This window comes from Diorhabda sublineata, chromosome X, assembly GCF_026230105.1.
Source record: "Diorhabda sublineata isolate icDioSubl1.1 chromosome X, icDioSubl1.1, whole genome shotgun sequence".
NCBI lineage: Eukaryota > Metazoa > Arthropoda > Insecta > Coleoptera > Chrysomelidae > Diorhabda > Diorhabda sublineata.
In genome coordinates this window covers 22,088,861-22,103,646 of record NC_079485.1, presented here as the reverse complement: position 1 = coordinate 22,103,646, position 14,786 = coordinate 22,088,861, and the positions used below count along the sequence as shown (strand labels likewise).

The 14,786-nt window shown below is 32.1% G+C and overlaps 1 protein-coding gene across 2 annotated transcripts in view; it reads left to right on the top strand.

The window, feature by feature from the left end:
- LOC130451353 (junctional adhesion molecule A) overlaps nucleotides 1-14,786 on the top strand; it is a 151,216-nt gene that overhangs the window by 55,019 nt on the left and 81,411 nt on the right. For both annotated transcript variants that reach the window (XM_056790318.1, XM_056790319.1), the window contains exon 2: nucleotides 2,597-2,814. In XM_056790318.1, the coding sequence (XP_056646296.1) occupies nucleotides 2,597-2,814 (218 nt within the window). The remainder of the gene's footprint in view (nucleotides 1-2,596; nucleotides 2,815-14,786) is intronic.

Genomic DNA, 14,786 nt, shown 5'->3' with positions numbered 1-14,786 from the left:
CTTCTATTATCCTTTATATTTTAGAGAAACACGGGTAAAAATCTCCATTGAATGGGATAATTGAATTTTATACGAATCAAGGAATGTTCAGTTCTTAAATATCAAACATTAGGTAATTGAGGAATTCTTTTCTCAAATTTGATGACTTTGATATACTGTTTACTGATTAATAATACAAAATTTTGTGGACGTGAAGCCATTTTGAATTTTGCATTTTTTATTCCAGCCCATACACCCATAGTTATTTGCAAAGAGTTTCTCAAACCATTAACAAATCATATATTCTGTATATTAATATACAGTGCTTTTCAGATAAAAGTATCCACCTTTAATAACTTTTGTAATACTGGTATTTAGAAAAAATCCAAAAACACGTCAATTTATGTTGGAAGGGGCAAGCATTATGGCTTATTTAAACTTACTGGAAAAGCCACCCCCTCACCCCTAGCAGCATCCCCTTTATTTTTTTAAATTACTTTTCATATTTTTTATGTAAAATTTGGATACTCCTCTTTGAGCTGATTTCAAAAATGTATAATACTTGTAGGTTTAAGTGGTTAGTATATGAGATAAACAATTTTTCTTTTAAGAGCACAAATTTTACTTATTATTTACTTTCACCTTATTTGCCTGTACTAAAATGGGTTGTACAACAGTTCAAACTCTTTAATCTTTTTAACTGTGCTATTTATTCTACTTAAAAAATCCAAACAACAAAAAACTCTACTTTTTATTAAAGTTTGACATTGTCAACTAGAATTTGTAGTCACTATTGATAGTGTAATTTGATACATTATTTATTTTGTTTCTCTGAAATGGTTTACTCTTTGCAAGAAAGAATTGAAATTGTAGGTTTGTACTACCAAAATAATAATTGTGCAAGAGCTGCTGCTAGAATATTTAACGAATTACATGACGGAAGACATGCAACTCATAAGTATGTAATTCAACTGATGGAGAAATTTACCACAACCGGGTCTGTTTGCAATAAAGTGCATAAGCGAGAGGGACTCGTAAATAACGAAGCAATCCAAGTGGCAATTTTAGGGCAAGTCAGCTTAGAGGCTCAACAACCCCAATCGTTGTCAACAATAAGTAGAGCGATCGGTGTTTCATCTTCTACAGTTTTCCGAGTTCTACATAAATTCAAGTACCACCCATACAAAGTTAAGTTGGTGCACGAGTTGAATGAAGATGATTTTGATCGTCGTCTAGAGTTTTGCGAATCAATGACGCAAATTATCAATAACAATCCACAATTGTTGAACAATATTTGCTTTTCTGATGAATGCTCATGGTCATTAAATGGCTTAGTAAGTAGGCATAATTGTAGATATTGGGCTGAAAGTGATCCACATATTATGCGTGAATTCCATACACAACATCCCCAAAAGTTAAACGTTTGGTGTGGTATCCTAGGTGACCACATTGTCGGACGTTTCTTCATCAACGGAAATTTAAATGGTGAATCATATCTTGAGTTACTCAGGGAAGGGGTTGACCCACGTATTACAACAATAATAGAAAATGATGATAACCTTTCCGAAGATTTACTGGTATTTCAACAAGACGGAGCTCCCCCACACTACGCTATGCCTGTCCGACAATTTTTAAACGAAACAATCCCCGCTCTTTGGATAGGTAGAAGGGGGCAGATGATGGAGTGGCCACCTAGGTCACCGGATTTAACACCCCTAGACTTCTTTTTATATATATATATATATATATATATATATATATATATATATATATATATGAATGTTATACTTGTAACGGAGGAAGTGGCATCTTAAAAAATATATTTAGAATCAACGTATTGGTTACGCCAAAGTGTATGGTGATTTAAATGCATTTTGCTTTCTTGGTCATTTACATATATCCATTTCTATGAGTTGTTTGAGCATAATTTGATTATTATTTATTCGAACGTATCGCTACATGTCGCAAGTATGTTTGGGACGAACCAAAAAATTAACCATTTTAGTTTAAAATTGTGATCATATTCAGAGATCCGTATTGAAGCTTATAAGCAAAAGGTGCCAACTCAAATCTAATTTTTTACTGACTATTCGAAACAACATTCAAAACTCTCCGAACATTTAAGAGCTGATTAAAAAACTAAAAAACTGGACATTATTTCAGAGTCACCAATATGGTAGATCACAGAAACCCTTCTGTTGTCGATGTCTCAGAATAAACGTTAGTTTTATTTTGGTGCTGTTTTTTGGAAATTTCTCTATTCCATTTTTGTGATCTACGATAAGCAACCTGCATCCAGAATTGCTTATTTTTATTTTTTTATTTTATAAAAATATTGAATAGCTGAACAAATTTTTTGGCTGATTTTGATAATACTAAGAAAAAAATAACTATTAAAGAGTCTCCTCGGGCTATTACAAGCGGGCTAAACACAGACAGACGAAAAAGGACCCAAACAAACAATATTGATGATAGTTATCCAACTGCAAATCTTCGTTATGCTTAAAAAATCGTAGGAAGAAGAATTTTCATTGGTTTATTGCTATATTACTTTTATCTGAAAAGCACTGTATATACAATAATATCTAAATATTATTAATTCGTAATTTATTTTCAGATCTGATGTTGGTAATTGGAGGTATGGCATCTTCCGCGTCTGGATATAACTCCCTTCCAGAGAGTGAGACTCTTTCTCCGCTACCAATGGGATCACTTGCTATTCCACAAAACCGTTTCGATCCCTACTTTGATGCTCTGACTCCAAATAATGTAACAGCTCTTGTTGGAAAATCAGCTTATCTTAGTTGTAGAGTTAGAAATTTGGGAAATAAAACGGTAAGAAATCTCTTCATCGACTGAAAACCTTTAAACGAACAGCATTCTAGTATCTTAGAATTCATATTCGTTGCCATTCTTTCACTAGTAAATTTTTCATTTGTGAGAGACCCACATTAAGGGTTTATATGCTACCTTATATATCCACACAAAACTTTATCAATATATACAAATCTGAGTTTATGATTATCATTTTATAAAAAATATGACTAAAAATTCATGAAAAAATAATTATATGGGATTCAGTTAGATGATTTTTTATTTAAAAATGAAATGTTAATTTGATGAACTATACAAATGTTTGTCCAAGATCGCTATCTGGCAAAAGCTTTGTTGGTTTTGAAAATTTCATACAATGCATTTAGTGAAAATACAATAGAAATCTTTTACTATTTTAAAATTGAAACAACATTTAACGGTACCATATCTTTCATGAACATAACATACAAACCTCATATATGGCGTTTTAAGAAATATTGTCGCGAATCATTTGTTTGCAAATATTAAAGGAAAACATTCAGGATTTAATTCATAAAAAATAAGTCACTTGTGTTACTTCATCCGTATATCTTTTCAAACTAGCTCAATTAACGTCTTTAGTGTGAAGAAACTAAACTGTTAAATAAGCTAATAATACCCTAATACCCTAATACCCTAAGCTAATAATAACCTAATAGAATAAAAGAAGAAATAAAATAAAAGAGAAATGAGAAAATAGACGAAAAAATGGGAGAATATGATGAATTTTAATGAGATGTATATAAATTATGAAGAAGAGAGAATGATATTTCAAATGAAGAAATAGGAAAGAAGAAGAGGCTGAAAGATAAAGTAAAACATAGAGAGTATTTTAAAGAAGAAAGGAATTTAATGGAACTTGAAGAAAATGAGAGGGAAGTAACAAAGTTGATTCAATGCAAAAGTATGACAAGTTATTTTCAGTAGAGACAAGAATGGCTGAAAATTATATGCATAAATTGAAGATAATGAATATAGAAACTTTAAAATCAATAAATCATATGATTCCGTGAAGGTACAAGGATGTGAGTGAAAGAAAATGGCTTGGAAGCAAGTCCATCAGCCACAGAATTTTTCTGTGATACTACTTAGATATTAATTTCAATATCATTGATAAAATTTACTAATAGTTCTAAAGTTATCTCTGCTTAAAAATTGTTTGTTTTATGAATGTAATTGCTGCATCCCCAAAAAATGTGATTGAGATAAGTACAAGAATTATCATCGCAGGTACAGGTTGATGATTGTATAATAGCCAGCTTGGCAAGGTGAGCGGGATATCTCCCATGACCAGTCTTCATTTCAAGTATACTTGCTGAGTAAAACTTCAAAGTTGTGTATTTGAAAATACAGTTCGGGAATGAGGGTACAGTAGGATAGAGAGGAAAATAGGTGTCTTTTACGTTACGAAAAACTCCATTTGGTACTGAATATTTTGCTAATCGATCAGCTGCTTCATCACCATGTATTCCAACATGTCTTTTAATCCAAATGGATGTCATATTCAAATTTAATGATATAGTTTTGATGTCACATTAAATAGGATATTTCATTATTTCGAGATGAGTCTCTTTTATGGCATGTGGTGATCTAGAGTCAGATAAAATCACAACCCCCATCTTTTTTATTTGATGTCAACTAGGAATAACTCTGTAAGATAGCATACAGCTCCGCATTATACTCGTATATGCCAGAAATATCGAGTAATTTAATTCGTAAAAATTGCTTTGTCTTAGATCAATCAGTATATATTATTGTCTTGTCAGCAAACTCTGCTAGTATAAATTTCAACAGGATTGAGTTAATGCGACAACATTCTGTATAATTAGAGATTAGGACTTTGTGGACTTCAAATATAGCTTGATAAGGAATATTACATATCGATGAAGTTTTTCTATATATAATTGAATTCATTGGTTTGAATGAAGGCTTCTGCAAGTGGAGGTGTGGTTTTAAACCTCCAATATCGAATTATGAGGTGTTCTCTGGATATTATACATAAATTGTTTATCATATTTGGCCTGAGAGTTTCCAATTTAATTAAATATTTCTGAGACATATAAACAAAGGAGGTACGTTACATTCTGCTAATAATACATTCAGTGGTGTTGACTTCATTGAACCGAGACAAATTCTAAGGCATTCATATTGCATACGATCTATTTGCTATGAATTTTTATCACAATTCGATTCATATAAACAACATCCATAGTTTATTACCGATCTATCATAAGCCCTATAAAACATAATGGCAATAAAAGGGGCTGCACCCCATCTGCGGTTTGTAACACATTCTAAGAGACTATACCCTTTTTCACGTTTATTTATCATATACCTTATATGTTTGAACCGTAGTAATTTACTATCTACTATGATACCAAAGTATTTATACTCGTTTAGTACCGACAATATTGGTCCATATAGAGTTAGGCTCTCCGATGTGTGAAGTCTATGTCTAGCGACTCGTAATTGAGCATTTTTTGGTTGAGAGGGCGTTACCAGTTTCTTCAGTCCACTTTATTACAGATTGCATCATATTTTCCAATATATTAAGATAATCGGCATATATATCCTGGATGGAGTATATACAGATATCATCTTCATACTGTATACATCTTTTTGTTTTTGAAAAACGTGTATGTAAATCGGCAGAATAAATATTAAATTATAAAGGACTCAATACAGATTCCTGAGGCAATGAATAATTCTAAGACCGTATAGAATATTTTTATGATCCTTTATGTAAAGTGTACCCGAATAATATAATTGTGTTATACTCTCAGCACTCCTTTTACTGAAACCAATGTCTACTATTTTGTTTTTCAGTAAATGGATATCCACGTCCACCTTTCAAGTTTAGACATGATCCACAAGATATTTATTTTTATAAAATGTAATTCGTATATCATTTACTTAGTTAGTTATTGCATCGAATGTGCCGTAGCCCCTCATAAATTCGTACTGTGTGCAGGGTAAAATTGTATTTTGTTCCATTGCAGCCTTTTTTTGAACATCCTTTCAAAAATTTTTTTTGTAAAGGGCTTTAGAGATATGGGTCGATAAGACTTAAATAAATTTCGGTCCTTTTGTGGTTTTATCTTCTATCCACCATACGTTAAAATTGTCAAAAATTTGTAAAAATTTTTTTTTGCAGGTAAAGTCATATTTCTGACAATATCATATGTTATATTATCATTACTGGGAGCTGTAGATCCTGTGGATTTGATTGCAATATTCAGTTCTAAGACATCAAAGGGTTTATCGATTGGATGATTGTTGGGGCTTTCAATTGATGCTTTCACTATATTTGGACAAAACTTGAGTAGAGTCTAGCTAGCATATTTTTTCGTAAAAGATAGTTCTCTAAATTTGCAGTGGCTTTGTACATTTGGAAAGCGTTTTTCCGTTTATTTATAGTTTGAGCACAATCATTGTCCCACCAAAGGGGTTTTGACTCTTTTTTGAAACCGCCAGTACGACACTTCATAGATTTAGATGCTGCTTTATATATTATTTCTATTGAAGACTCTATCGAGTTTATATTGTTACTATGTATTCTTGGAAACACTCCCAATCAGCAGAGGACTTATTTTCTTGATGGAATATAGATGATGGATTATATTGACGGGATATCAAGATCAAGATCAAAGTTAATGGTCTAGTGTCAGGTCTATTGGCGAAGGTCTTTCGTTGGGCCAACCAACTTTCGTTGGCGTCCCATCGTTTAAGATTATTAAATTTGTTCCATCTATAGCGTCTATTAATCTGTTATCTTGTGTAGTATTTATATTTATTGATCCCCAATAAATATGATAACAGTTGAAATCACCACATATCATAATGTATAGCTCTAGCCCGAAGCGGTTATTGCAAAATACCTATAGAACAAGAGATGTCATTAAATAATATTTCTATCAATTTCCATGAATCTCTTCAAGTTCAACCTCTATCAAAATTTGACGAAACAAAGCCTAAACCATCTTATAATAATATATATATTTCTACTTTTTCGAACGGATCACCTGAAACCCGAAGAAAAAGATGTACTAATGTCTCTATGCAAAAAAATTAAAAACATATTTTATAACGAAAACTCAGACTTTACGTTCACTCAAGCAGTTAAACATCATATTAAAACAGTCGACGACGTACCAATTTACCAAAAATCAAATCAAATTCAAAGTCAGATTCAAAAACTCCTAGACAATAAGATAATTAAACCAAGTACAGTTTCCCTACATTTCTCGCCCCCAAACGAATGGATACCAGTGGTAAGAAGAAATTTAGATTAGTGATCGATTATCGAAAACTAAATGAAAAAACTATCGAAGACAAATACCCCCTTCCTCGTATCGATGAAATTCTCGATAGTCTTGGTCGAAGCAATCATTTTTCCACATTAGATTTAGCACAAAGTTTCCACCAAATCGAGATACACCCAGATTCGGCAGAAAAAACTGCATTTATAGTAGATAATGGCCATTACGAATATACTTGTATGCCATTCGGTCTAAAAAAACGCTACCGCCACTTTCCAACATGTCCATGTGTCATGGATACTATTCCTCGCCCATTTCTCTATAAGTCATGTTTCATATACATGGACAATATACTAATTTTCTCTAAATCTCCCCAAGATCATATTATTCATATAAAACAAATATTTACCGAACTAGAAAAATATAATTTGAAAGTTCAAATAGACAAATCTGAAATGAAAGTTGCCTTCTTAGGCCACGTCATAACTCCTGATGGTATCAAACCTAACCCAAATAAAATCGAATCCATACAAAACTTCAGAATTCAGAATTCAGAAACTCATAATGGTATTACTGAAATTATAAAGCACATACACGTATTATTTTCCAAAAATTCAAGAATTAGTAACGAACCATATTAATCACTGCGAATTATGTCTCACCTCAGAATACGATAGAAACCCTCGAAAAATACCATTTTCCGGCCCTCTAATTTCTAAAAGACCTTTCGAAAACCTTCACATAGACGTATTATGTATAGAAAACAATTTTTAACAATACTGGATCTATTCTCCATACGAAATTAGTGATTCGAATTCAATCACTATACTCAATAAACTTCGTCATTATTTTTCCCATTATAACTACCCTTCACAAATAACTTGCGACAATGCAAGAGACTTCACAAGCGAAACCTTCAAGGAATTCATGCCACTGTTCCACATAAAAGTTTACTATACAACCCCCAATCTCATACCGGCAATTTTCCCATAGAAACAGCACATTCAACTTCAACGAGAATTCATAGACAGAAATCGAAAAAAATATTACTGATTTAGTTACAACCGCTATTCCTATATATAATCAATCCAGCAAACAGCTGGATAAAATTAATCTACAAAGTAAAGATGATATCCCAAAAACAGACGTTGTTTATCTAGATATGGAACCACGAAATAAAATTAAACCAAAATACAAGAAAATTTTAGTAAATACAAATAGATCCAACAATAGAATAGTTTCTCAAAAATCTAAAAAGATCAGCAAACACCTGATTAAAAATACTAAATCTTTCCAGGTTAATCATGAAGATAGCCAGCCAGGTACTTCAAGTCAAAACAATTGAGCCCCTAGGTTACATTTTAAATAATTTAGGATTAGGAAAATATAAGGTCAACTATCATAAGATTTATTTTAGAATAAGTATCGAAGAAATCGAAAATTCATATAGTAAATTAGTTTTAAATCAAGTTCATTTAGCTAGTAGACTTGACGACTCAACAGTAACTTTGGCAAAAATCTATCAAAGAGACATTGAATTACTTTCAGAAGATATAAACAAACTTAGAATGTATGCACGACCCAATAAAATAATCAAAAGAGGTTTAGTAGACGGTCTTGGTTCAGTAATAAAATATATTTCCGGAAATCTCGATCAAAACGAATTAATTCAGAAAACCTTCGAAAAGTTAATTCAAACGGAAATGAATTAATCTCCGAAATTTCGAAGTTACATACGTTTGCAGTACAGATTACTCAACGTTGGCAAACAAATTCACGAAAAAATTCTAACTTTTACACAAAAAATACTCAAAGAATCGAATACTTTAAATAATAGACTCAACAACGAAATTATTATCCATATTCAAATTGGGAACCTAAGAAACTATATTCAAATTTCACTTAGAACAATATCATTCATTTAGTAACCAAGAAACCCTAAATGTAGAATTGATTAAACAAAAAGAATTGGAAGAAAGCATTAATTTTTTACATACTATCCATTCACACGATGAAATTGCTTCTGATATTCGTACTTTATTAGAAATAATCAAAATAAATCTTATGTTTACTTTCCAAACTTTATATGTATGTAACTCTCAAAGTGCCCATATTAGCCAACGAATTGCTCCATATCTCCAAAATTATCCCTATTCCCAGCAAAGAAACAAACATATGTAGACATCCTGTTAATATAATAACTATCATTATGTTACACTTTCATTGATACAGTTAGTCTTCATTCTATCCCCTATTGTTGTAGTCATCGAGTAAATAAAGTTTTTAAAAAAGTAAATCTTTACTTTTGAAATTTAACTCGCCAATCGATGACTATTTAGCTGGTTGTAATGGTTTATACAATTTGAAAATGGGTATTAATACTGTCTTCCAATCTTCGAGAGAGGGTTAAAGGAGAATTCTTTTTACACACATTATCACATATTTTCTTCGATCGATGATTTAGCAGTATTTCAATGCAAATGACCCTAATTTAAACTTGACAACATCTTTTTTTATAATTGATATACTAGCAAGTGCATGAAGTTTGAAAATGTTATTGTTTATTACTACATCACCGTTGGCGTTATAATGAGATACACTTGAAATTAAGTATATCACTCCATGGATCATGGGTTGATTTCGAAAGTAAATAGCTACCAAATTTGTTGACAGACATTGTATGATGTTCTACGAACTACTGATATAAAATTTTAGTTTTCGCTTTATTTATTGAATTATGCCAGCCTCACGCAACTCAACTCTTCAATAATAGATACAATTTTGTTTGAATGGCCGCTATTTCCGGTAGCCTGAGAATCTATAAGTAATTCTAATCTTTCTACTATTTCATTGTAATCATCAAAGTATTTATGGTTAATTGGTTTGGTAGTATATTCCATCAACATATCCTTTCCGGTTTTTTCATATATCGTTGCTTTTCCTTTTCCAATACTAAGCGGATTATGGAATTATATTTGCTGAACAGTAGCTCATTCAAATCAGGTGTCCCAGGATAGGTAACCCCCTTAATATTGATGTTAGGACCAGCCACCTCCCTTCTATTTTGTGTTATAGGTCTGAAAGTGATTTCTGGATCACTAATATAAAATTTTTCCTCTATTGAGTTATGAAATATACCTAAAATGTGATCGTAAACACCATAAGTATCTCTTTATTATCCCTTCAATATACTCGGTGATGCATATTGAAAAAAATACTCTTGTAGCACTTTCGTACCATTAATGGTTTGTTGAAAATCACTAATTGTATTATCAATGTATTCATTCACTCTAGTACGATCCGGTAAGTAACCGTCAACATTTCTAGTTTCATAAGTATCTTCATTTCTTGAAAAACTAGGCCGCTCCATAAGTGTACTGCTGAGCTGCTCACCGGGACTTACATATGTTAGTATATGAAACGATCTAGTTGATTGTTTATAGTTCGATGTTGCAAACACATCTGGAGATTCCGGTGCTTCTGATTTCACACGTTCCTGCTTAACAAGTCTTTCTATTGTCGTGAGTAACTGCTTAAGGGGTTCAGTTATTGGTTGATACGTTTTCTCTAGTAGTGTTTGTGACTGTGCAATATGGCTTTTAAGGCTCTTGTATTTTTTCTAGGAGCCTGCCTATATTTAACTAAATGTGCAGTTAATTGATTATTCATGGTGACTGATGTATTTGGAACATCTCATTGTTATATACATTCATCAAATCCTTGTCGATATCTAGCAGAAGATAGGTGGCAGTCTTTATCTATCGTAAGAAATTTTGAAAAGACATGTCAACATTCACATGATCATCATATATGTACTTGAGTTTCGTTAAATATTATTCGAATATGACTAAAAAGTTTGAATTATCCCTAATTAATTGTTTAGGGATTGCTGAATATGTTTGACATAGATAAAAGCAATCTGTGGATCTATGGCGACCAAAACTGAGGTCCCAACACTTTGGCACTGAATTACCTCTGTTAGTGGGACGAGGTAAGCCTCTATATCTGGGATTTGTTCTTTCGATTTATCATCATAGTTACCTCTATAACTGAGACAGCGAGTAAATTTTATATGCATAAACCTCTGTAACTGAGATAACATTGTTTGTTTACTCATTCTTATTCTACCCACAAATTCCACACATAATATCAAGTACGTAAGACAAATTTTGAGCTTCAATTACCTTCAGTTTTAGTTTCGCTTTACTATCATACAGATGTTTATTTGAAAAATGCCAAAACGAAAGCTACAATCGTTATCATTACGTGAAAAACTGCAGTTAATATCCGTTTATGAAAGTGGGAAGACACGCGAAGAAGTTTGTGCCGAATTTAATGTGCCAAAATCTACTCTTTGTAGAATAATTCAGAGTAAACATAAAATTGAATCACAATATTCTGAAGGACAAGGAAAACTAAAACGTGTACGTTTATCAGAATATCCTGAACTTGAACAGTGTTTACTAACATGGGTCAAGCAACTTCGTAACAAAAACGTTCCGGTAAGTGGACCGATGATTAAAGAAAAGGCACAAGATTTCGCGCGAAGGCTCGATATTCATAATTTTTGTAGCAGCAATGGTTGGATGGAAGGGTTTAATAAAAGAAACGGTATAGTTTTCAAAGCAATTTGTGGAGAAAGTAACGCTGTTGATGTTAACAAATGTAGCCAATGGATTGAAGACTTACCACTTCTATTACTCAATTATTCTGCTGATGATATTTTGAACGCAGACGAAACGGGTTTATTTTACAAGTGTCTACCCGATAAAACTTTTACCTTAAAAAGTGAGTCTTGTCATGGCGGGAAACTCAGTAAAGAGCGCATTACAATACTTCTAGGTGCTAACATGTCAGGAACTGAAAAGTTGCCTATCCTATTAATCGGAAAATCCAAGTCTCCGCGATGTTTCAAAGGTGTTAAAACTTTGCCTGTGAATTACCAAAATAATGAAAAGGCATGGATGACATCCATTATTTTTTCTGATTGGTTGAAGAATTTAAACCAAGATATGAAAGCCCAGAAGCGAAAAATTTTAATGTTTGTGGACAATTGTACTGCTCACAATAATATGCCCGAGCTAAGCCACATTAACTGTATAACTGAAATAACTGGTAAGTGGAATACCTCTATAAGTGAAACGACAGTGCAGGTCCCTTGATGTATCACTTAACCAAGTTTCACTATATATATATATATATATATATATAAGTCGGAACAAGTGAAAAATATTATTGCAGTGGCTAAGTATTGAGCATAACAACAATAAAAATGCCTAAGATGTCAAATATATTATTGTTGGTCACTTGAAATTCATAAAATAAAATACAAAAAAAAATCAGTTGATTTGAATTGTGACGAGTCTCTACCACCTTCATAAGTTTTGCTTTTTTCCAGTTTAAATTAAAAAAAAATTATTTCGATCACAGAAACTGAGCAACACGCTGCAGACTTTCAATTTGTAAAAAGAAACCGGAACTGTTGGGATCTGCAAAACATTCATATAATGTGTGATTCACTTATATTACTTTCTAAAAACAATATACCAAGTGTACTCAATTAGTTTATCCCAATGTTCCAATAAGATTCTTAAGCGCATTTATTCGGCGATATAATTTATCCATAGAGTTTGATGATTCAGGTTAAGATTCAGAGGAAATAATTTGCGAAAACTGAGTAGAATCATCATTTTGTTCATATTTATTTTTTTTATTGAACGTCAAAAGTGTGGGCTATTCTCTAAATCGCTCACATTGAGTCTAACCTGCTAATCCAGTCAGATAGATTAGCATTTTCAACTGTCAACTGTGCTATTTCCAAAAAATGCTAAGAGTTAAAATTTGCTCAAACTCTTTTTTACTATTGTTTTATCAATTATATTTTATCAATACATTATTATTAACTGTTTAATAATTCATTTTTTTGTATTACTAACAATATTTCTATCCAAAGTTTGTTTTAATAAATATTTTGAAAAACTGCACGTTTTCTTTAATCGTTCATTGGAACATGGTATTCCAAAGTATTTTAAATTAAATTTTCCTGCCTTCACTACTTTTTTAGTATAATAACTATATATACATATATATACATATATATACATACATATATATATATATATATATATATATATATATATATATATATATATATATAATTATAAACATTAATCGTTTCAAGGTAGAATTACTACGAGGAAATACCAATAAAGGTTGTTCCATTTGCTAAAAACTTTGTAATTGCTTTCTGCTTGAATACATCGACGCCTAGATAGTAAATGTATAGCCTCATTGTTCAATTCTATATATATATCATTCTTGAAAATTCTCCAGCGTACTTTTAAAGTCACTCACACTTACCTCAGTAGAGTTGATGAAACCATATGTTTTAGAAAAAAATCATTATATCTGACACTCATTGAGCGCTAGCACTTAATGCCTAGTCCAAAATAATATTAGCTCATGATGGCGTTCAAAATATATACAAGTATTTTTAGCTGTCACATGATCTTACATCCAGCAAATGAAACATTTTTTTCTTATATTGGACATTGATAGCACCAATCCACACGATAACCGATAACCCTGAAAACGACATTCTCGAAAAGAATGGGGATTGTTTTCGGCCCACACATGAATTGGCGGAATTATAGTAAATCGTGTCCTGTACAGGGTCGGACAAAAATTGTTAATCCATCTTCAAAATTCCAACCTATGGATGTCATCTCTTGGACATAGTTTCTGGATCATTTTGATATGATATAACTACAGATGATTACTAACTTTTAATTGAGTAACATTATGCTCTCGACTGACTTGTCTGAAATTGTAGGCTTCATGTTAATAGCGTCAATGACGTCATCTCTATGTCGTTCTGTTCTTCCGGCATATAATTTAAAACTGACCCAAATGTCGGATGAGTGGGAGCTCGACGATCAGAAAATCTCTTGTAATACTCTCCAGCAGCAGCTGTCGGTATATTGTGTGGTCGAAAACTGATGTACTATTTTGAACGAAAGTATCAAAATATGTACCAAAGCTAGCAAAATAGTACGCAATACAGAAGAAATATGTATTCTTGTAAACATACATAACGGTTGAAAATTAAAATAATGACAATGGGTATAAAATATCAAGAAACTTGAAAATATTCTTGAATATTGGAAGTTTGAAAACATCGAATTTCCTAAGAAAGACAACAAGTAACAGTAACAAACTGCCATGTGACAGATGAACCATACAAGTCTGACTAAGTAGCAGATCCAATATGGTGGCAATAACATCTAACCCATAGTCAAGTATAGCTCTAGAACTCACAGTACATTGTCTCCAAAAAGTCTTAGCCAATACTCATTCAAATCTTAATTGGACGACTCCAATAGCCAAACGGCATACAGCAACAATGCGCCAGAAAGTTTAGAAATGAATGTTCTTAACACAAGAAGTAAAATTCTGGCAGGAAAAATCTTTTCCCTTAACATGATCAAGAGAGCGATTGAGAGCTCCTAGTACCACAAATTACCTGGCAAAGATGGCATTCATCTAATCATGCTACAGAAAGGCTTCCAAGGGTTGAAAAAACATCTTCACATCCTTTTTGAAGTCAACTATATACCCAAAATATGGCGAGAGTCAAAAGTAGTGCTCATACCAAAAACGGACAGAAGACCAAAAAAGGAACCAAAGTTTTATCGC